The sequence below is a fragment of the Vicugna pacos genome, chromosome 33, assembly GCF_048564905.1.
Source record: "Vicugna pacos chromosome 33, VicPac4, whole genome shotgun sequence".
Taxonomy (NCBI): domain Eukaryota; kingdom Metazoa; phylum Chordata; class Mammalia; order Artiodactyla; family Camelidae; genus Vicugna; species Vicugna pacos.
In genome coordinates this window covers 16704514-16729151 of record NC_133019.1, presented here as the reverse complement: position 1 = coordinate 16729151, position 24638 = coordinate 16704514, and the positions used below count along the sequence as shown (strand labels likewise).

Below are 24638 nucleotides of genomic sequence, written 5' to 3'. Positions count from 1 at the left end.
CTTATTATAACACAGTGAACTCTTTATAAACCGTACGTAGTACGAAAGCAGGATGGGGACTGGTATGCAGGGATCATATGGCATCCAAATCAGACTACAAAGTCTGAAATTAAATCTCTTTCCACAGCTCACAGGAATTTCTGCTCAAATCTGTCTTCCACAAAAGAAACTATGGGCACTGTATATCGAGAGCCATGACAACTTGAGGAAGCACTGGGCAACACACAGCAAGCATCAGATTTGGGGGAAATCTCTACACGGTTTGGTTTTCAAATTTTTGGTTGAAGTGATTTCCCAAAGAAAGTTTGCCTCTAGCACTGATTAGCTTAGCAAACTACCATGTTAACACACACTTCTTTAAAAAAACAAAACAAAACAAAACCAGAAGACTGAAATAGGCTTATCTCCCAAGATTTTACAAACGTTTTGCCTCGCAAGGTGGTTCTGTAAATTATACAGACTTCTCATTTAAAGGAATATAAATCTCCTCCCTCTGTTGCAATTACTAACGAAATCTTCACATAGGTTAAATAATCTACAAACACAGATGGAAAATGCAATAAGCCAACCATTTCCGTAGAAAGAAAATGGAGAATAAAATAAGTAGACTCTTGGTATACACTGTTACTTCTCTTTCTTCCCCCAAATCTATCATCATCATGCCACTTACCATGAAACCTCTGCAGAAGGTATTCCATAAGGGAAGTCAGTGGTAAGACCAGGAGAGCCAAAGCAAACACTACATTAAAATTCAGAAATCCATTAATTAAATAGAAATACCAGGGTTCTGTGCCTGAGGGCGACAAAGAGATAAGAAATCATTAGTAGATGCCTCCAATGCCTATCACAGGGCTTGACTCATAATGTTCTTTATTCAAGCGATGCTGATGGTCCAAGGCCTCCCGTGAACGGCAGCCACAAGCCCACTCCCCTTCCGTGCTCAGCCACACACAGGAAGCACGAGAACAGAAGGCAGGAAGACAATGGGTTTGGTCGAAATGCTTTAGAAAGAAACCAAGTCTCAAGCATTTAGCTGCATTTTCTATACTGACCACAGTGTCTAGCCCAAACTGCCCTGCCCAAATGAGACTAATACTTTCCAGAACAACCAAATCATATAAACAGCTTAGTGCTGATACTGTGATTCATAACAAGAAATGTATGTTTGGTCTTCACCCCCATTCCTAGTACAGAGCTCCTAAAATTACCCTTGTAATTTCTTAAGTGATGAGAGTGATGAAGGCATCTTTTGTTATGTTAATCAGGAGACTTTGGAAAGCCCCTAGGTAACCTAAGGATGGGGACTAGTTGCTATGGAAACCAGCTTCAGGATCGGAGGACTGGAAATTTCAGTCCTGTCATCCCTTAACCCCTGCCCACTCCCAGACTCCAACCTCCAGGGGAGAGAGACTGGCCAATACAGTTGCATCACCAGTGGCCAATGATGCTCACGTAATGAAGCCCCACAAAACCCCAAAAGGACAGGGTTCAGAGAGCTTCTGGGTTGGTGAACAGGTAGAGGAGCACATGAGGGCTGTGGCACACCCAGAGAGCAAACCCTGAGCCCTTCCCACACACCTTGCCCTATGCATCTCTTCCATCTGGTATCCACTTGTATCCTTTAAATATCCTTTATGATAAACTGGTAAATGTAAATAAATGCTTCTCTGAGTTCTGGGAGCCACTCTAGCAAACTAATTGAACCCAAGGTGGCGGTTGCTGGAATTTCCAATCCATAGCTGGTCAGTCAGAAGCCCCGAGGACAACCTAGATTTTCAACTGGCATCGAAAGTGGGGCGTGGGGGCGGGGGGGTGCAGCCTTGCAGGACTGAGCTCTTAGGGCTTTCCTCATTTTCTTGCCATATGTTTATCCTATTTACATTCTAGTATCTTTCTTGACATGCTCAACCACTATTCCACAGTGTGCATATGGGGCACCTGGGTTCAGTAAAAAGCAACAACTTGTTTTCCCTAGGAAAACAATGTTCAGAGACCCAGACCCTGCTCAGAAGTTTTGTCGATTCAGACTGAAACATCATGCTGTACCCCAGAAATTGCCACGATATTGTAAACTGACTATACTTCAATAAAAAAGCAGAAAAGAAAGAAAGAAAAATGACTGAAAACATAAGGCTTACTCACACAAGTTTTGATTCTTTAACTCCAAACCCTTAAACTCAAATGATGAGAAACAGCCCCCTCTGCATACTTAGCAGGTTTCTCATCTGCTCTTCCCCTCCATGTGATTACTTCAATCAGGCCGTGAATGACACATGCGGGTTCTAATCACTGTGTGTTGTGACACCCGCCTTGCACCACAGCAATTTCCTGCAATCAGCATTGCTTAAAAGGGTAATCAGAAGGCAGAGGAACAGTCAGAAAAGTCTGACATTTTTGCAGCTTGCACAGCAAAATAAGATTAGAAACCAAACCCATAATGCGAGAAACATTTAGGGGAGGAGTAAGGGGAAGGGGAGTACCCTAGCAAGGCCTCAAGTTCAATTGTGTGTCACCTTTCGGGAAAGCTCTTTCCTTCCTGTCTAAATACAATGACAGGGGCTGTTCAGGAACAGAGGTTCTGTTCCAGGCCAAGTTCATTAGAGACATTAGTGTCTTATAGTCTTTACAAATACCCTTTTGGGTTACAGAAAACTAATGGATGGCTTTATTTTCAAAACAGAAATATATGTCTTCTCTGGATTTCAATGACTATTTTATAATACATTCCCTAAATTGAGTTCTGTAGGAGTCCAGTTTCCAGAGAAGAGTACATTTTTTGCACAATCCTCTCCTGATCGCCAGTGTGGGGGCAGTGCTGTCAACCTTAACCCCCCATTTTTTCTTTACAAAATTCTGAAAATCTGAGCCTCAGAAGAAAAACCCGAGTGACTAGTGAAAACCAGGGGCGAGTCACCTTTTATACCATCTATTTCAAATGCTAAACATCAACAGAAAAGAGCCTCATTCTCTTTGGCCCTTGCAAATACACATTATTTTTTCAGGAAAGCACTTTAGTGTTCTTCTGTCTTTACCACAACTTACTATGCCCTTCTGTTCGGGCTGACTATCTTTTTACAGAGGTATACTATACTCAGAGACGTGGAGCCAAAATCTTAATGTTGGCAAACTCACTTATTTTTATGTATTAGGATCAAGTTCATAGCTAGGCTGTGAACATTTCATAATAGACTGCTACTTCCCTGAAGGATGGGGCAAAAACTGGGGGATAAGCCAAGAGTCAGGAAGGTTCAAAGTGACAACAGTCTTAAAAACAAGGGCGAAAGGGGACAAAAATTGTGACTTCGGTTAGTCAGTGTCCTCCCCTACTTGATGAGGCATTTCCCTTAGAAAGGAAAAGGAGTAAAATTTTTTATCTCTTCCCAGGGAGATATTAAATGCTGCTCTCAGAAAGTATCAAAGCTGAACTATGTAGAAAAATATGTCAGAATGACAAGCTAAGCATGTAACTGGTGCAAAATCTAAGAAGAGTCTGGAAGCCGGGTCTTCGCAGCGAGTGACTCACCTACCTCCCTCTTTATGGAAAGTGCCTCAATTCCTCTCATCCAAATGAGCTAAAGGGAGCTTTGAAAGATGCTAAAAGAAGGGATAATGTTTACTGTTCCATAGGCTGAATGAAGGGGAACCATTTTCTAGTCCTATAATTTTATAGAACTCTAGGAACCAAATTATAGTAAGTCATCCTTATAAAAGTCAAATTTGCACCACCAAGAGGGAAAAGCCATCAAGGTTCAAGAGAAATGATTAACAAAAGAGGGAAGGCCTTAGAACAGTTCCGGCTGGCAGTCAGCCCTAGGAAGGCATCAAAAGACTCCTCTGGGCTTCGTCCTCTGTTGCTGCAAGAGTGGAAAACTGTGGGCCTTTTAATAGAAGGCATTAGCCTTAACCTCCTGAAATTTCCTGTCTAGTGATCTGACAAGTGTTAATAAAACACACAAACAGGCAGGGATCACATCCCTGAGCAGACCTGCTGTTACTTTTGAGGGAAGAGCATTTTTTCTCACACCTGTCCTCCTGTACCTTCCCCGGGACTGTGTACTCCTCATCAGAGAGCTGCTGTTCGCTCGCCACACAAAAACACTTAACCTCAACACCAGACAACTCGAAATGTTACAAGGGTAAGAGGCAAAATCAGTGCCAAGACCAGTGACTTTCGTTTTTGCAACACTAAATTTCACCTCTTGATCTCTGACCTGTAGAGAAGTTTCGCCTACGACTTTGCAGTTTTATGTCTACACAACTCTAAACTTCCTAAGTGCCAAGTACTCTTTACCTCGTCCAGCTAATAGTTGTGAAAAACTATTTCCTTCCCCTGGCTTCAGAAGACAAGAGTCAGCTCAGGTCTGCAGTGCGTCATTAATATATGTTTTCTGGCCAAGAAAATATAGAATGGGCCCCTTGAAAACCGGGAACAATAGAGAGAATAAATATTTACAGATCTTCCTCGAATTACGATGAGGTTTTGTCCTGATAAACCCATTGTAAACTAAAAATGTTGTAAGTCAAAAATGCATTTAATACACCTAACCTATAGAACATCATAGCTTAGCCTAGCCTACCTCACACTTGCTCAGAACACTTACATTAGCCCATAGTTGGGCAAAATCACCTAACACAAAGTCTGTTTTATGATACAGTGCTGTCTCATATAATTCATCGGCTACTGTACTGAAAATGAAAAATAGAATTGTCATGTGGGTCCAGAATGGTGGTTGTATTTCTGTTGTTTACCCTGGTGACAGAGTGGCTGACTGGGAGCTGCCCCTGGCCCAGCACGAGAGACATCACACCACGTACCAACAGCCTGGAAAAAGATCAAAATTCTAAATGTGAAGTCTAGTTCCTACTGAATGTGTACCGCTTTCACACCATCGTTAAGTCAAAAAATTGTTAAGTCGAATTGTCGTAAGTCGGGGGCCATCTGTATATTTTTACAATCACAATGGAGAGGTTGAAATGATCTTGCTCGTGCCTGTGCAGTTCCTACCTAAAATTCGGCTAATGCTGTAAAACTACTTTAGGTTTTTAAAAAAGAACTCAATATTCAATCTCTTTGTCTCAGCAGCCTGTGACAGTCTGTTTTTCTGCGATGCACCTGGCAAACTCCTACTCTTCCTTCCAGGCTCACCTCAAGGACTGCCACCTCCCAGAAGTCTTTCCCAATACCAAGAGACGGACTTACTCCTATGATTCCCACACTGTCTGTCCTATGATTCCCACACTGTAGCACAGAAGACACTGGACTGTATCTACTCATATGTCTGCAGCCTTACCATCAGACAGCAAATTCTATGGGGACATATGATAAATGCTCAAAAGCAATGTATTCAGTGTTTCTTTAACTGAAGTCATTTATCCATTCATTAAAGAAGTATTTATAGGAGAGAGGGTATAGCTCAGTGGTAGAGCACTTGCTTAGCATGCATGAGGTCCTGGGTTCATTCCCCAGTACCTCTTCTGAAAATAAATAAGTAAACCAATCTAATTACCTCCCCCCTGCAAAAAAAAAAGTAATTAAAAAAATATTTATAGGCTTATATGTAAGAAACAGCACTAAGAGAGGTATGCAAAAACCATCAGCACAATGCATTTTTAATTTTCAGATAAAAAACTATGTGCCTACCAAAGCTAATGAGGCATCTGAAGTAGGTGACACTTACAAAACAGTCAAAATAATGCCAAAAAGTGAAATAATGCCATACAAGTGAAAGAGCTGAAGCCTGCATGACAAAAGACATACTGTCTCACTGTTTGACAGTTTTACAGCATCAGAGCATCTGTCTCTGATGGGACATTATGCTGTACACCAGCAATTGACGCACTGTAACTTCAATTGAAAAAAAAAGATAAGTCTTTGATATTTACTGAATGGACTCAACAATTACGATAAAATTAGCTGACAATGGTAAAGTATAACTTTTATCTCTATTATTCTTATTTGGTATCAAGATAATCCCAACTAGCACACCATAACAGGTCCAAACAAAACAGTCCTAGGACACAGTAGTGATCAGGGCACTGAGGTCATCTGACGGATACCCCAGAATTTGTTCACTCTTTCATACACTCATGAGAAATCTTTACTGAAGGCTTCGAATACACAAAGACTACCTACTCCTAAGATTGAAGAAGTATTCTCTGCAAGCCTGCTAAAGCAAAAAGCAGTTACCATGGAAATCAGACACCCCTGAAAAATTGTCAGATTCAAAGATGAGGTAAAACTGCAAGAAGTCTACCATCAAGGAACAGCTCCTACAGTCTGGCTGACCACAGCACTGCACCAGTCCTGCTGATGCCCAGGATGATGGGCGATTCCCTCTGGCCAACAAAGCCTTTTCTGTCACTAGGAAAGTGATCAGTTCCTGCACATCCGAAATAGCAAAACCCTAACCTGGGTTCATTAAAGCAGGCAGAACGGAGCCCCAAAGACTCCTCCCAGTAAAACACTGGCTGAAATGAATAGTAGATGCCAACATCCAGGGAGAGACTGGCCACTGCTCTGCTGGATCCCAAAACCTACCACAGGGGTCCCTGACCTACCTACTGCTAAACTAGAAACATAACCTTCAGTCAGAATTTATTCTTTCTCTCCTACTCTCTCTACCAATCTGCTTATTTTGAGATGTAAAAATCTCATCAAGCTACAAAAACCATGTAACTTTCACATACTTTCATACAAAGCTTTATAAATCAGCAGTCAGAGTATCAATATGCAAGAACTCATTTAAAAGGCAGAGAACCAATTTTTCAAAATTAAACTCAAATTAACACAATTTATTCACCCATATATAATGGATATTCTGTTTACAATAGGTTCCATATAAGTCAATTTCTAATGTGCAACCTGGTTCTAGGAGCATAGCCCCCCTTCTACTGTCTTGTAGAATCCAAAACAATTCTACAAGTAAACTAAAACAAGGGGCCATTAAAAACATGCCAACCCTCCTAGCTAAAGAGAGACATCTAGAGGCAAAAGATTAAAGTTACAGCTTCTTCTCATATCCTTGGGGACCTTACAGCCTCATAAAGGAGCCTTTTAAAATTCCTTCACTTAGCAATTATTCTCTAGCCATGCAGTTTGTAAATTCAATTCACTGAACAAAATAGTTTATTTTTAACCTATCACTGCCATCTAAAAGGACAATATTCCCCAAATCCCAGGAGGCCCAATTAAATTTCATTCATATACTTCCTTTAAATATGCTCATTCAATTTGTTGGTTCTATTGGCAAAGTGGCACAGAAGAAGGATGGGCATGTTTTAAATTGCTAAGAGACACAGACAGAGATAATATTAACCTGCTTCAAAGCAGAGCTCCAAGACAATCACACATACAGAATGCTCTAAGACCTTCAAAGATTAAGGCAGAAGAAACTACATTTATGTTCATGAAAAACTGTCTCATAAAATGTTTACTGACTTGGCTAATCTGATCAAAAAGATCTCTAGCTCATCCCCCTTCGTGGTCACCAACTCAAATGCCCCCAGGGGCCAAATAAAACAGGCTCATTGGCTGGCTGGCAAAAAAAAAAAAAGAAGACTAGCTGAGAGAAAGGAATCAGAGGAAGGGCGGAGATGGACGGAAATTGGAGAACGTACCCCAGACTAAAGGCATTCCTTTTTTCCCCCTCTGAACCCTAAACTGGCCAAACTACCCACCTCCTTGTGCTGACCCCACCCCCATTTGCTACACTTTGTCTACAGATTTTCCAAACTTTCTTCTCTAATGCACAGTACTGACGTAATGCAAATTAAAGAAAGAAAAAGTAATACAAAATGTGTATTTGGAAAGAAAATGTGTGGACGAATATATTCCAGAGTGTTAACAATAGCCATCTGAGGGAGGATGATGGGATTATGAATATTTTAATTTTCTTACTTTTGCTATCATATTGATTTTCCAATGAAAAGAGAAAAAAAGTAACACTTTAAAAAGAGTAGCATCAAAAGCCATGGCAAACGCAACAGAGTTCCCATTACTCAAAACTGAGAGTAAGAGAGAGGAGGACTGGAAACAGCCTAAATGTCCATCAACAGATGACTAGATAAAGAAGCTGTGGTATATGTATACAATGGAATACTATTCATGCATAAAAATGACAACATAATGCCATTTGCAGCAACATGGATGTCCCTGGAGAATGTCATTCTAAGTGAAGTAAGCCACAAAGAGAAAGAAAAATACAATGTGAGATCACTCATATGTGGAATAAAAAAAAAAAAAGAACATAAATACAAAACAGAAACGGACTCATAGACATAGACTATAAACTTGTGATAAACTTGTGGTTGCCAAGGGGGAGAGGGAGGGAAGGGATAGACTGGGAGTTCAAAATTTGTAGATACTGACAGGCATATGTAGAATAGATAAACAAGATTATACTGTATAGCAAGGAAATACATACAAGATCTTGTGGTAGCTCACAGCAAAAAAGAATGTGACAATGAATATATATATGTTCATGTATAACTGAAAAATTGTGCTCTACACTGGAATTTGACACAACATTGTAAAATGACTATAACTCAATAAAAAAAAGTTAAAAAATAATAAAATAATTTAAAAAAAAGAGAGAGAGAGAGAGTAGGACTAACAGAATTCCAAATCTGAATATCACATTAACCAAGGAAAAATATTTAGTGGTTCCATAGCATCACTGTGCTATGTCCAAATATCATTTATTTTTTAATAAGAAAAGAAGACTGCCAGCAAAGAGATGCTATATTTGATAAAATGAGGCAACTGAATTAAAATTTCAAGGCTGAGGCAAATGAAGCTACCTCCTAAACATTCTCCAAATTTCACAAGGCCTTACCATAGAGATCAGGTCCGTGAGGAGTAAAGACATTATACAAAACAATGTTGAGTGGTGCGATCACCAACTTCCCGTAATAGTAGCTGTCGATGACCACCACAGGCACCTGGAACAGAGCAGAAAATACACAGCAATTGTAGAGTTCTGCTCTGGGAATGTTCTCATGGCGGTAATAGGATAAACTTCAGGATGAAAAACAGAATCAACTCCTAATGTTCTCCATTCCACGGCAGAAGTTATTTTCATTGCAACTTACGAACAGAACAAGGGGGGAAAAAAAGGAAGAAAGAAAGAAAACTCACCAGAAAGAGCATTAGGGCAACCAGCGACCAATTAATGAAATTCTTCCACCCGTGTTTCATGACCAGCATGTCAAAGGCAATAGGTAAACTATTTAACAGAGAAATAGAAAATAGGGAGTTAAATACTGAGACTACAGAGTCCAACAGGTCAGATTCACACATACCTCTTGCCGAACTGAGACTAAAATGTCTCGAGTAATTACAGTAAGGGAAAAAAGTGGTATGTGAAAGGATGTTCTCTAAAAAATAAAAATGTGATCTCTTCACAGGACCCACCAGACTGTGATGCATCCCACAATGCACAAGAAATATAAATATTTAGCTTCTGGAATGAGCTTCATTTTATATGGATTTATGTGTAATGGACATTTAAAATACATTAGTCATAAGTAAATGTACTCTCCTGCCCTACTCCCGCCCTGCAAATAAATCAATCTTGATTTCTCCCTTCCGCAACTTATTAAGATTTTAGTAATAAAACATTAATAACTTTCACTTCTGTTCTGCTATATCCCCTTCCAACACCATGGGCTCTTCCTCTTTTCACTTAAATTCCTCAAGCAAGTGGCATACGTGTGTTGCCTTCACTATTTCTTCCTTAAGGCTTATGGCATTGAGCTATTAATAGCCTACGGTCACCAGGAATCTCTCCGCAGCCAGACCCAGTAACTTTCCACAAGCTTCATCTCCCTTTGTCTTTCTGCTGCACTTGACACAAAGCATCTGCTCCTTCCTGTTTAGACTCCCTGGCTCCGATGCTCTGTTCTGGTCTTTTCCTTAGTGCCCCTTTCTGGGCTTCTTTTTGCCCCTCCCCCGTGGTGTGCCCTCCCATGGTCGTATCTCCCAAAAGCAAGCTTTGACTTTTCTTTCCTTACACTCATTTTCTCAGCAGGTGCTCAGCTCTTGGTGTCTGAACACTCGCCTTCACATCCATGACTTCCTAACCTAGGACACTAGACAGAGCCTCTCCTCACGCTCTTGTCCCAGAGAATTCCCTCCCATACCAGTCTATTTACCTACACAGAATCCACCCAGACGCCAACCACAATGTGCCGTCACAGAACATCTCTTCTATCATGTCAACTTCCACATTCTATCACCTGAATTTTGCATTAACATTCCGTGTTTTTCAGTTTTTGTCTCCCCAACTAGCTACCTATCCACTGCATCTGCACTTCTCCTTTGATAAGTCATCTCACTTTTAATGACTTGTTCAATGTCTGTATTTCCTACTAAAATGTAAGCTCCAAAACAGTAGGAACCATAGCTGTTTCATTCATCAAAATATCAGCCGTGCCTAGCACAAAGCAATCAACAAGTGATGCTAGAGTGCTAGCTGACTGACTAACTGTGAGCCTGAAATCATGCATCTGGGCGAAAGGCAGACTAATTAAAATGTGCCACGCAGAGGTACCTGAGGAGTTGATGGCGCGCAATTAGATGGAGCAGAAAGCAGAAGTAACAGAGGAACTGACAAAAGGAGGCTGGAGGGTACAGAGGATGGAAGACCAGGGCTTTGTGAGTCACACTGAAGTTTGGACACCATCGAGGAGGGGTCAGCTTTATTTAAAGGACTTGACAGTATACATTTTAGGCTTTGCTGGCCACACATGGTCTCTGTTGCATATTCTTCTGTGTGTGTGTTGTTTTTTTAACAACCTTTAAAAATGTAAACAGTTCTTAGTTCTTGGGCTGTACAAAAACAGGCCAGCTGGATTTGGCCCACAGGCTGCAGCCAGCCAGCCTCTGTGACACGGAGCAGTGGGGAAGCTTGGAATAATTGAGTGAAGCTTGAGACCAGACATAAAGATACAGGAATCACCAAGATGGTTGAGAGACCTTCTTGTGAAGAAAGTATAGAAAAGGGCCTCACACAAAATCTTAAGAAACGTAATAATTTGAGGATGAAATGCAGAATATAATCGAAGATAAGACTGAAAGTGGGGAAACCAGCCTTTAAAATACAATTAAGAAAAATTTAAATGTCTATTTTCTGACTTAGTAACTCCCTTCTGCAAGTTTATCCCATAAAAGTTCTACAGGCGTACAGACATTTGTGCAAAAATGTTCACTGAAGCAATGTGTATAATAGCAAAGAAACTGAAAACCAAATGTCTACCAATAAGGCAATGGCTAAACCTATTACGGACAGCCATATGATAATGGAATGTTATGCAACTGATACAAAGAATAATATAAATCAATGCGCAATAGAAGATACACATATGCACAGAATAATTCTATTTGTTTTAAGAATTTACATATGTATGTATAAAAATGTGTGTGCATTTATACACACAAGGACAATTTCTAGAAAGATATATATATAAGGCTATTAGCAGGGACTACCTTCAAAGACTGAGTTAGGGGAGAACAGAACTAAGAATTCTTTTTACCTCATACAATCTGGTAGTTGTTTTTTTTAATAATAAAGATATATTACTATGATAACCTTAATATCAAACTAATACATTTTTTGAAATTACCAAAGGTACAGGAAGAGGTTAGGACAGCACAAACCGGAGTGTAAGTTGTGGAAACAAAAAAGTACCAAAGGAATGAGAGATACTACGGAACTCGGAAAAAAAAAGATGCTGCAGGCAAGAAAGAAGGACTGAGAGGAAACTCGGACTCCGAGCCCGGGTGGCTGGGAAAATGCACAGCACAGGGCGGAACAGTGTGCAAAAGCCATCAGCGGTGGAGTCAGAAAGTCTGCATCCACAAGCAAACACAATCTTAAGGGCAAATGACTCAAAGCCTCTCAGAGTCTCCTTTCTCACTTATAAAGCATGAGCAATTGTATTTCTCTTGCGGAGTTGTAAGGTTTGGGGATAAAGTTCCTAAGGGGTTTGGCTGTGCCTAACATGGTAGACGCTTAACAGTCACCATTCTTACCAGAATTAATCATAACAAGAAGCACTAAGGGAAACAGCCTTCCATTTCCCGGAATCTTTGTGTAAGTAACTCCTGTAACTTAGGTCCTATCCGGAGAAGATGGAGATAACCTAACATTAAGACTGACATATGCCCAGTGATAAAGTCGCGCTACTTTCTTACCCAAGAGCCGCACTGAATGGCCAGCCTAAGATAGCCCCGGCTGCTACTCCAAGCACAGCGATGGAAGTTTTGTCCATATACCAGCCAGTCATGGCTATCAAGGTAGTGTACATACAGAAGCTGCTAGGAAGGAATGCTGCAAGAGCAAAGAAATGAAAAAATAAGTGGATGGGGGAAGGGACAAGAGACTGAGATTTATAAGGTATCAACTATTAAAAATGCATCTACACTGCAACATGTCAATAGCCAGGAAAATATTTTAAGCAATGCGTATTTTAGAAATGGGGAATAAAGTGATACTCCTAAAAAAAAATGAAGTTCATGGTTTTCTAATTTCTCACTCCTATTTTTTACATACCAATGTGTCACCCAATTACACAATGCCAACCATGTCATTTATTTCCTGGCCTGTACGCCAAATACAAAACTTGCAGAATTCCAGGTTCCCCAGACAGGAAACACGCTTCACGAAACTTAGAGCCATTGCTAACAATCTGTGAAGAAGTTTACCTTCTGACAGTCTTCCGAGACTGTCCCGGTACCAACCTGCACCCCATGGGAATTCTAGGAAGCCTTCTCAAGGGCCAAATGTTCAATGGCAGCACTGCTTTGCATCCGCATCCACTGACAGAGACAGTCTGGCCTTTAGATGCCCCCCTAATTATTCCCATCAAGCATAACTTTGTTGTATAGAGCAGAGGACTGACCACCTTCAGGTGTTCAAAGTGTTTCTAACAACTCAACACAAAAAATGCATGCAGATCTGCCTTTCCCTGCCTTTTACATGCATCATCTAGCACTAGGGAGGAAAAATCAGTACCAACTCCAAAAGCAACCACACTGAACTGGTAGTACGATTTAAGAAATTCAGCGAAGGGTTCAGAGGCCCCATATCACAAGACACCTCTAATTTCTCTATGCCTTAACACCCTCAACTGAAAAGATAACACTAAAGATACTCCCAGGTATCTCTCTCATATAAGAATCAATTTTAGGAGCAGCAAAGTAACTACAAAAAATGTGAGGTACAACCTTCCAAGACAAATGCTAAATAACATCGCTGGCATCCAAAGCTGTCAATTCCAGCCGCCAATGCAGAGGACAGGGGAGCAGAGGAACCCGGGGTCTGTGCCAGCTCAGAGGGTAGAGCACATCTCATTTAGGACAGTGGCTCTCAAAGTTACTCAGGCGTGGAGCCCTGAGGTCTTTGCAGAACAACCTGGAGTTCGATACAGTCAGTGAAGGAAAAATATATAAATACTTTGTTGCTAGTTACTATTTTTGTGTATATTTAGTGTGCATACTAGATTCTGGTACACCCAAGTAAAAATTAATATTGATTCTATCTAGAAAGAACTTTTCTGGGTAATTGGAAACAGGCTACCTTTTGGCAACAGGCCACTTTGGCTCAGCTTATAGAACACAAATGTTCAATGGCACAGTTGAAAGCCACCACTCTAGATTAAGGATTTTATTCTAGATTTCCAGAAGCTTACTGTAAAATTTTTAAAAAGCCTAAAAGAAGATGTATACTTTTACAGAATCCACTGCAAACAATTGGCATAAGATACAACCATCAAGATCAGGGTTTTTAGACATAAAGAGCTTCCCTGGGCAAAATAACAAAATTATTTTCCTTCCCCCAACAGCAAAGAGAGGCAGTGGATGCCTCTTTTTCAGCCTTGCAGTCATAAAAAATACAAAAATGTAATAGAAAGCAATCCGATGTAAATAACAGCTCTACAATTGATGAATTCTCTGCCTTTTGCTAAGCCATTTCAGTGCCCTACCTGCAAAAATGAGAACATACTTATCTTACACCACAGGATTGTTGCAAAGGTCAATCAAGATCATGTAAATAACAGGACTCTCCAAATGACTGACATGCTATACAAATATAACCTACATTTGGACAAGTTCTTCTGCTTGATGCAACTGTGAAATACCAGCGAACCTGTTACGCTCAGTGTACCTGCTCTTTTACCTACCTGATGATGAGCAAAACATTCCAGTGCTGAGAACCAAGAAGGCTAGCATCATTCGACTCACATGCAGCCCGAACTTCTTGCACACAGCCCTAGGACAAAGACAAAGACTGTCAGCAGAGCAAATCTCAGGGATGGAAATTTCAAAACAAAGGACAAAAACATGCCTGCAGCACAGAGAACACTGATGATCTAAAGTCAAATACAGAACTGTCTCAGAAGGTTTGTTAGCAATTTCTCGTGTATAAGAAAGCCATTCTTATTCTTTATACAGGACAGAAGCTCTCTACCTAAGAGGAAATGTATACATTCTGGGCTAGATTATACTTAACCATCAATAGGAAAACAGCCTGATTTAGTGGGAAAACCACAGGGCTCAGACAGGCACAGGTTCAAATCCTGCCCCTTCCACTCACTAGCAGTGGTACCCTGGTCTAGTTACATCATCTCTCTGTCAGATATCTCACCTGTTAAATGAGGCTAACGATAACACTTACTTCATAAGGTTTCTGTGAGGGCAATGCGTGGTAAGGTGCTTAGAAGAGTACCAGACACAGAGTTGCTCAACAGATGGTAGTAATCAGAAAACAAAGACAAGGACATACACCGAAGTTTTGATAAGTGGTAGTCTAAGTTGGTGTTTCTCAAACTTAATCAGCTATACCCCTCCTTTTACTTCTGTCTCAAAGGCCCTTTAAGCTCTATAAGTGAAATCATAAATGAAATGAATTAGATTATTGCTTTATTTAGTCAGTATTGTTCAGACATAACCACGTGTTAACTATTTTCTCACTTGGGTTGCTTATTTCATCTCAAAGCTTCTTTTGAAATAATTTTGTATCTTCCTAAGTATATCCTTTAGAAGCTTCTTTAGTGAGGATTCTTTAGTGCTAAATTCCATTTTTTGTTTGATTTTTCTTTCTTTATATTTTGCCTGGAAAGTCTTTATTTAGCTCTTGGTCTTAAAGGGTGATTTAGCTGGGTTTACAGTTTTAGGATGACAGTCATTTTCTCACAGCACTTTGAAGATATTAATTATCTGTCTTCTGGCTTTTGAGAGGACTTTTGTCAGTCTAACTGCCTAACACTCTTTTGTAGGTATTATATCAGCCCTCTGTCAACCTGTAAGATCTTTTTCGTTCTTGGTGTTTTAAAGTTTCACTAATTCCTTTTTATTTCTCCAACTCAGGATATGTTACGCTTCCTGAACCTGTGGATTAGCATCTTTTTTCCATCTATTCTGGAAAATTTCCAGAATACTGCCTCTCCCTATTCAATCATCTCCTAGGTATGATTGGATGTATATCAGCTCTTTCAAGCCTATCATACACATTTCTTAACCTCTCTTATATTTCCATTTTTTTTCTGTCACTCTATATTGTAATCTTAGTAATTTCCTCAGATCAATCTTCTAGTTTACTTGTTAGCAGTGTCTAATCAGTTGTTTAAACTATCCACTGAATTTTAAATATTGATTATTATAAACTTCATTTCTAGAAGCTCTGTTTGGTTCTTTTTCAAATCTGCCTGGTCATTTTTGTAGTCACATTTGTTTTTTCTTTCTTTTAATCTTTTTTATTCTATTGCGGTAGGAACACTTAATATGAGACCTACTCTCTTAACAGAGTTTTAAGTGTAAAATACAGTTTTGTTACCTACAGGTGTAATACTGTACAGCAGATCTCCAGAGCGAATTCATATCGTATAAGTGAAATTTTGTATCTATTAATTACAACTTCCCATTTCCCCCTGCCCCTAACCCTGGCAACTGCAATTCTACCATTTGCTTACATGAGTCTAACTAGTTTAGATACCCCATATAAACGGGATCATGCCGTATTTGTCCTTCTGTGACTAGTTATTTCACTTAGCACAATGTCCTCACGGTTCATCCATGTTGTCACATTTGTAGGATTTCCTTCTTTATAAACACTGAATAACATTCCTTTGTAGGTATACACCACATTTTCTCCCCACTTCTGTTGATGGACATTTAGGTTGTTTCCAACTATTATTGTGAATAACGCTGTAATGAATACTGGAGTGCAAATACCACTTTGAGATCCTGGTTTCAATTCTTCTGTATAAATTCCCAGAAGTGGGACTGCTGGATCATATGGTAGTTTTATTTTGAACTTTTTGAGGAACCTCATACTGTTTTCCACGGTAGTGGTACCATTTTGCATTCCCACCAATAGTGTGCCAAGGTTCCAATTTCTCTACATCCTCACCAACACTTGTCTTTGTTTTTAGACAAGAGCCATTCTAACAGGTATGAAGTGATCTCACTGTAATTTTGATTTGCATTTCCCTGATAATTAGTGATATTAACTATCTTTTCATATACCTGTTGGCCAGATTATTAGGTTTTTTACTACTGAATTTAGGAGTTCCTTGTACATTTTGGAAATGAACCTCTTATCGGAATCATGGTTTACAAATATTTTCTCCCATTCTGTAAATTCCTTTTTACGCTACTGATTGTTTAGTCCTTTGTCTATTATGTTTTCAATTCCTTCTTTTATTTCCTTAAAAATATTGAACATAGTTATTTCATATTCTTATTTTAATATTTCCTAATAAATGAAGTTTTACAGGTCAGCTTTCTATCGACTGTTACCTCTGTTGGCTCTCACTCATAATGTCGTGTTTCCTTCTGTGCTTTGTCATTTATTTTAATTATATATATATCATTATAATTTCTTGTTCACTAGAACTTTATCTGTGGTAATTCTCTGACACCTGGGTTAAGAATCTACTTCTCTAGAGAAATTTTACGTTTGTTTTTACAAGATGCCTGGAGACACTACCAAGCTAGAACAATTTAAAATAAATGCTCAACTTGGACCCTGAGGGTGATCTGAATTCAGTCCTGAACTCATATGAAGATCAACTTAAGGTAATAATCCTCAAAGGCACTGGATTTCTTTTTCGCTCTATTCCACTCAGAGTCAAGACCAAAGAACTTTTTTACCTGACATTTTTGGCTGTTCTGCAGTGGGAAGACTTTAAACAATGATTATTAAATCCAAACACCTCTTGAAGCATTATTACAATAAGATGTTTGTTAGGTTTCACGCAAAAAAAGTAGCTATTTTTTATTACTGGAACACTTAACTGCTTACTTAATACTACGACTAATATTCAATCAACCAGCAGGTACTTGGTGAAACAGAATGCAGTGGGTGCGAACAAGAGCAGTGAGTCCCACACTGGGAATAATTTCCTGTCAGCTAAGCTCCAAGGGGGAAGAGGTAAATCAAGACCCTATCTCTTAGTATTAAAAAGAAGGGGATCTGCCAAATCCTACCACATAAAAGGCCAGTAAGACATATATTAACAGAATTAAAATCAATAATATGCAGATACAGTATGTATTATCTCAGGAAAGAAAGATAATTAGAAGTAGTCCCTTCCACTGGTCTGTTTCAAACAAAAAACCGCACTTTAGATATAATATTAGGAGCTAGAAGGAAAGTGTTCTCTATTTCTAAACACTCCTTATGAAGATTCACTCATTAATTCAATAAAAAGGTGCTGAAAACCTACTATGCACGGAGCATCCTGCTATAATCTATGCTTCATGGGGCTTCCTCCTTGCACTTTTAGACGCAGAGCTTTCATACTCACTTGTAAAAGTACAGTTCACATATGCAGCTCACAAAAGCCAGCAGACATCGTAAAAAGTAAAAGACAAGAATCTGAAAGAAACCCAGAACAAGAAAACTGAAGTCACAGACACACGTTAGAAAAACTCTCAAAGATTAAACCACTCTCATTTGTTATCAATAACTGTAAACTGGTATAATCCTTTTGAAAAGCAGTATGTATTAAGAACCATGCAAATTTTCATATTCCTAAATTCAGTATATGTACTTCTTTGATTCCAGGCCAGACATTCTATTGATAAAAATGTTAACTGCAGCACTACAAATTTAGTAAAAACTATTTTTAAAACTACAAAATGTTCAATTACAGGGAAATGGTTAAATTATGCTGTATCTATTTCACAGACTATGATAGAGATATTAAAATTTATGGTTACAAAGACAGTGGAAAAATTCTTATGATATAAAGCTCATTCATTCAATAAGGATTCCTTAGACAATTACAATAACTGGCTATAATTATTAAAAATTATTATTACAAAATATGAAATGAAAATGCATGATATAATGTTATTTACACATTGGAGTCACCGCTATGGAAATGAGAAGTATAAGAAAAGACTGAAAAGAAATAAAATGGTAAAAGTGGCTTATATCAGACTAGCGGGACTTAGGTGCATAATTTGCTCCTATCTTCCAAATATCTGTGATGTGGTTTTATTAATTTCATACTTAAGAACATGAATTTTAAAACTAAAAATAACAAAATAATAGGAATTGTATAGAATAGTTTTATACTTCAGTATACTGGTATGTTTAGGAGCACTGAATACCTCAGAATACAAGCATTATTTAAATATATTCTGTGATTAATTTTATTGCATATAACTTAAAAATATTTTCCATTTTCATCACATAACCAAAAAATTCCAAAAAGAATTCAATCAAGTGATCAGCAAATGCCCAGATTCATTCATTAATTCAATAAAAAGGCACTGAAAATCTACTATGCATGGAGCACTCTACTAGATGTTACTAAGAATAGAGATAACTTGAGTTCAAAGTGTCTGCATTTAAGGACTCCTCATCTGGTTGGGGAGAATACAAGAACACATTTAGAAAGTTAAAAATCAACATAAGTTAATATAAGACTTGTACTGGGACAATTGTAGCAGAACAGTGATGTCCTCATGACAACTAATATCCAACATAGTAACTGGATGTCTGGTCAGTGCAAAAAGACACAAAAAAAGAAATGAAGTGTAAGGAACAGAACAGAAGAAATGAAACTCTATATACACAGATGAAAGAGAATCCAAGAGATTCATCTGACAAACCATTGACACGTAAGGAAATTTAGTGAGATTTAGATTAAGATCAAAAAGCAAAACTCAACTGTGTTCCTCTATTTCCACAATAACCTCCTAAAAAGTTACAGAAGATAAGACACCATTCATAACAGTAACAGAACGTGTAAAAAAAATCTAAGCATTAACCTATCAAAGATTAGATAAGCCTGAAATGGCTACATCCCTTAAATTTTATTAAAAGACATGGAAAACCTGACTAAATGGATAAATATATCATTTTAAGGATGGAACGACTTAACCCTGTAAAAATACTGATTCTCATATTAATATGTAGTCAATGCAACTCCAATCAAAACCTACCAGAATTTGGGAGAGGGGCAAACTCATTCTAAAATGATTTTCCAAATACAAATTTTAAAATAGATAAAGTGAGAAATTCATCAGCCAAATAGTAACACACATTATGAAGCTGTAATAAAAACAATATGATGCTCACTGGCAAACTGACCAATGACATAGACTAAAAAGGCCAGAAACATATATATGGGAATGAGATGTATGACAGAAATGGTATTACAAATCAGAAAGAAAAGGCTGAATTATTTAACTGGTAGTCTGGAAAATCCAGTCCACCATATAGCAAAAAATAAAGCTGAATCTTTCTACAATTTATAAAAAATAAAATTCAAATGAATTAAAGCCTTATATGTAAAAGATAAAATTATAAAGTTAATAGAAAAAAAACACATAAGAATATCTTTGTGACCTGTGGGGAAAGATTTAACAAGACACAAAACTCACCAATCATAAGTGAAAAACTAATTGGTTTGACTCTATCAAAATTAAGGATTTCTGTTCAACAAAGAACCACAGACAAAGGTAACAGAGAAGTGACAGCCTTAGAGAAAGGATTTCCAGTATCTAAAACTTACAAGGGGTTACTATTGAGAATTTCTCCAAATCAGAAGAGAAAACCAGAAAACCCAACTGAAAAACAGGCAAAGGATATAAAGAGGAAATTCAGGGGGGAGGGTATAGCTCAGCAGTAGAGCACATGCTTAGCATGCACAAGGTCCTGGGTTCAATTCCCAGTACCTTCATTAAAAAAATATATATATATAATGATAATAATAAATAATAATAAAAGGAAATTCACAGAAAAGGAAAACTGAATGACGAATAAATATACAAAGAAATGCTCTACCTTACTAGCAGTCAGAGAAATGCAATTAAAATGAGAAAGCATCTCACCTACGTGAAAAGAGCAAACGTGAGAAAGTCAGAAATATCGAGTGCTCAGGAGATGTTAGGAAGCTGAAACCTCAAATACTGTTGCAGGGAGTATAAAGTTGAATAGCCATTCTGGAGAGCGATCTGGCAGTGCTCCATGAAATTAAGTAGCCCGTGGATCCCACTCCTGAGAGTACAGTTCAGAGGAATTCACACTCCAATCCATAGGGAGACAAAACAAAGCTGTTCTCGTTTAGGGGAGCAAGAAGTTGGAAAGGTAACCATCACAAGGGGTGCCAATTATTACCATATTGACTCTCAGCAGAAACCCACCCTCCTCTACTCAGCATTACGATGCTGCGACTCTACCACCTACAATTCCCCCTTGCCACATGGCTCCCACTGGCAGAAACTAAAAGGGAGAAGACAGGAAGAACAAGAGAAGGGAAATTTTCATTCCTGTTTTACCTGCTGTTTGTATCACTGATGTTAAGAGGAAAAATTCTGTGTTGAATATGCCAAATTTGAAGTGACAGTGGATATCCAAGTGGAAATGAAAACCTTAAGCACTGAATATTATTTCTCTACTAAGTTCCTCATCCTGTATATCTTTCCTCTGATAAGTAAGTTTCAAAAAAGTCAGAAATGAGATACTAGTTAGGGAAGGGAGTGACAGAGTTCCATCACTTTCTACAGGTGTTACCTTTCTGATTATTCTAAAATGCAAGTACAATTATGTCTCTCCTCTGTCTAAAAACTTGGTGGCTTCACAATGCACTTTGAAAACAAAGTCTAACTGCTTAAAGCCTACAAGGTGTTGTAGCTGGCCTCTTCCTATCTCTCAGTCTAATTTAATCCAATCCACTATTCATTCTCTCTTCCAACATCAAATCTATCGGCTAGGGACTCTGGGCCCTGAGGAACAACATGGCGGCAAGTTCCCTGGATTTTCCTTTCAACTTCTATATTCCAGACTTGGAGCTAAAGAAGTTGGTGGCTAGAAATGCCAATGGGCACAGTCAAAAAAACACCAACTAAAATCAGCTCTATCTGGCAAGAAGACCAAGAAAGGGGTAGCCTAGCTAGACAAAAAACTTTAGACAATAACCACTCTACTCCAGCCAAGCACCCCAGAAAAAATACATAGCTCCACTCCCATCCATGCCATCAGAGGTCCAGTAGAAGGCAAGGACTCTGAGCCAGTGATAACAAGCTCCCTCTCACACCAATGTGTCAGCTGAGACCACTTGGGGAGCCTGGAGTTCTGCTTCCCCCAAACATAGCAGTAATGAGGTACCTCAACCCTGCCCACTAGTGTGATATCAGTGGTGGCCTAATGGGTAACCTGGACTTCTAGTCCTATTGGCAGTAATCAGGTGGAGAATCCTCTCCTTTTTCTGCTTGAGTAGTATCAAAAGAAGCCAGCTAAAAGAGAAGCTTAAATAAGGGAAGCAGAATGGTGTAGACAGCACGCTGGGCCCCTGAATAAGATCCAGAATCTCATAAGGTAATACCCAAAATGTCCAAGTTTCAACTGATAATGACTTGTCAACCAGAAAGATCTCAAGCTGAAGGAAAAAGTCAATCAACAGATACCAAAAACAAGATGAGATATTAGAATTATCTTACAAAGTTTTGAAGAAGCCATTATAAAAACTTTAATAAGTTTAATAATAAGTTTAATAAACTTTAATAAGCAATCAAGAACATGCTTGAAACAAATGAAATAGAAAGTCTAGGTAAAGAAACAGAAGATATAAAGAAAAACCAAATGGAAATTTTTGGACTGAAAAAATACAACAACCAAAATTAAAGCTCAGTGGATAGGCTCAGTTCTAGAATGGAGGAGACAGAAGAAAGAATCAGTGAACTAGAAGACAGATTAGAATTTGCTCAATCTGAACACAGAGAAAATAGACTGGAAGAGAGAAATAAAGAGACCCTCAGGAGCTATAATAAAAGAGCTAACATTCATTTCATTAGAATCTCAGGAGAGGAGAAACAGGGCAGGACTGAAAAAGTACTAAAAAAAAAAGCTTAGATCTTCCCAAATTTGGAAAAAGATATAAACCTAAAAGTTCAAGAAGCTGAATAAACTCCAAACAGGACAAACCCAAAAAATCCATGCTAAAACACATCATAGTCAAATTTCCTCCAAGACCCACTGCATTTATAATTACTTGTTCAATGTTCATCATCCTCATTAGACTATAAATTCCATGAGGGCAGAGATTTGGTCATTGTTATATCCACAACACAAAGCATCTACCAAATAGAAGTTGCTCCTTTAATACTTGTGGAATAATGAATGAATAAAAGATTGTTTTTCAATGTAGAGAAGAAACTAGTGGTTATCAGTGGGGAGAGGGGAGGGTCAAGATGGAGGTGAAAGATTAAGAGGTATAAACTATCAGGTATAAAATAAGCTACAAGGACGTATTATACAACATAGAGAATATAGCCAATATTTTGTAATAGCTATAATGGAGTATAACCTTTAAAAATTGTGAATCACTATATTGTATACTTGTAACATATGACATTGTACATCAACTATACTTCAATTTTAAAATAAATACATAATAAATCTTTAAAACTCATTAAAAAAAAATTCTTCTTCCAAAAAAGTCCCCTCTGAACTACCAATCTATTTTGTCCTTTTCACAAAACTGTTCCAGAGACTCACCCGTCTCTTGATCAATTGTGACTGCTTCCAGGTTGGCCTGTCCTTACCTTATTAGTTTGTAAAATTCTTGCATGAAATGCAGCTGGCCAGGCATGAAGCAATAGGTAAGCATAGGAGCGAATGGCATAGGCTGGGGAATATTCCCAAGTCTGAAATCCCTTCCCATAGATGAGGTAGTGTGTCTGAAAGTACAAAACGGATGGATTCAGGGTTATATTGGCCAAAAATCCTTGTTAAGAGGATGCAGGTGAAGTTTCTAAGCAAAAATATTAGTGAGACAAAGGTACACAAAAATGCTGAAATTCACAACAAGATTTGCAACTATTGGATAAGAATCAAAATGATGCAATACTGAAAACATTAAGACATTATAAAACCTACAAGATTACTGTTTGGTCAACACTGAAAGCTTGAATTTTACCCTCCATTTTTTTTTTCATACTCATTAGCCAAAACACTAAATCTTAGATTTTCCTTAAACTACCTACATTAAGCATTATTTATTTTTTTATGCTCAGAAAAAAATTAGAAAATTTCACCTCTGAATTTTCTGTAATAGGAAGTTCAACAGACTTATAAATTTCTAAGTCAAGAAATATCAGTATGCAGGGAGGGTATAGCTCAGTGGTAGAGTGCATGCTTAGCACGCACAAGGTCCTGGGTTCAATCCCCAGTATCTCTATTAATAAATAAATAAATATAAATAAATCTAATTGCCTCCCCCCCCAATATTTTGCAGTACAAGCACAGTACTTAGTAACATTGTTTATCTCAATAAACATCAGAACAAAAAAAAACTTTAAAAGTTTAAATAAAGTGGTTGCGCTGGGGCCAGGGATTTGGACATGAGAAATGGAACAGGGAGCTACTGCTCTTCCTTTACACTTAATATTTTAAAACTACCTCAATGTATTATTTCTATTTTTAAAAATTTTGAAGAAAATTACAAATTACACCTTTTCGTAAAACAGCCAGATTCCTATACCCTTCAATAGTAGGTAAATCATCAGCTTAGAATGTGAAAGTGAAAATAGTTATTTTACTAGTAGTCACACTTGTATATTAATTGTATCTTGATTAATAACAAAGTCCCAAGCAGTGAAATCAAGAACAAAACAAGAGAAAAAGAAAACTAAAGAAATAACCCACTGGTTCCCAGTAGTTGAATGTTTCATCACAGTCAGAGATGTTGCTCAGGAGAGCAGCACATAACCTCGCTGAGAGCAGACACTTGAAAGCAGTAGAACCTTCAGGTGCCCAGACTTGTCCTGCTTTGTTCCCAGATAACCTGCTCAGAAGAAGAAAAAAAGTGTCAGGAAGGACTTGCTAACTAGGACTAAAACTAGACAGAAATGACAACAATGGCAAGAGACATCAAAGTACTTGAATTAGTCACCTCAAAGAGTGAACTGTTAGTTGTTGCGAGTATTATACATAAGGAACGAATTAAGACCTTCAAAACCTTAATCACGCCTTCCTACTTTTAAGGTGTAAGCTAACTCATGCACTTTAGTTCTTTGCATCCCTGACACTCCGCTTATCCCGAGTCAACCACTCGCTCATTTGAAAGCGACAAAGCTCTCGTTTGCCTTTTCTTTCCTCTCTTAACAAGGTCGTTACTTTCCA

At 38.3% G+C, this 24638-nt stretch overlaps 1 protein-coding gene across 2 annotated transcripts in view; it reads right to left on the bottom strand.

Annotated features, from left to right (window-relative positions):
- Positions 1-24638, bottom strand: part of ALG9 (ALG9 alpha-1,2-mannosyltransferase) — a 79122-nt gene that overhangs the window by 53701 nt on the left and 783 nt on the right. For both annotated transcript variants that reach the window (XM_072954174.1, XM_072954173.1), the window contains exons 2-9: positions 24162-24300; positions 23060-23194; positions 17809-17879; positions 14182-14270; positions 12194-12329; positions 9137-9224; positions 8835-8940; positions 671-793 (exon numbers count right to left, since the gene is read on the bottom strand). In XM_072954174.1, the coding sequence (XP_072810275.1) occupies positions 671-793; positions 8835-8940; positions 9137-9224; positions 12194-12329; positions 14182-14270; positions 17809-17879; positions 23060-23194; positions 24162-24300 (887 nt within the window). The remainder of the gene's footprint in view (positions 1-670; positions 794-8834; positions 8941-9136; positions 9225-12193; positions 12330-14181; positions 14271-17808; positions 17880-23059; positions 23195-24161; positions 24301-24638) is intronic.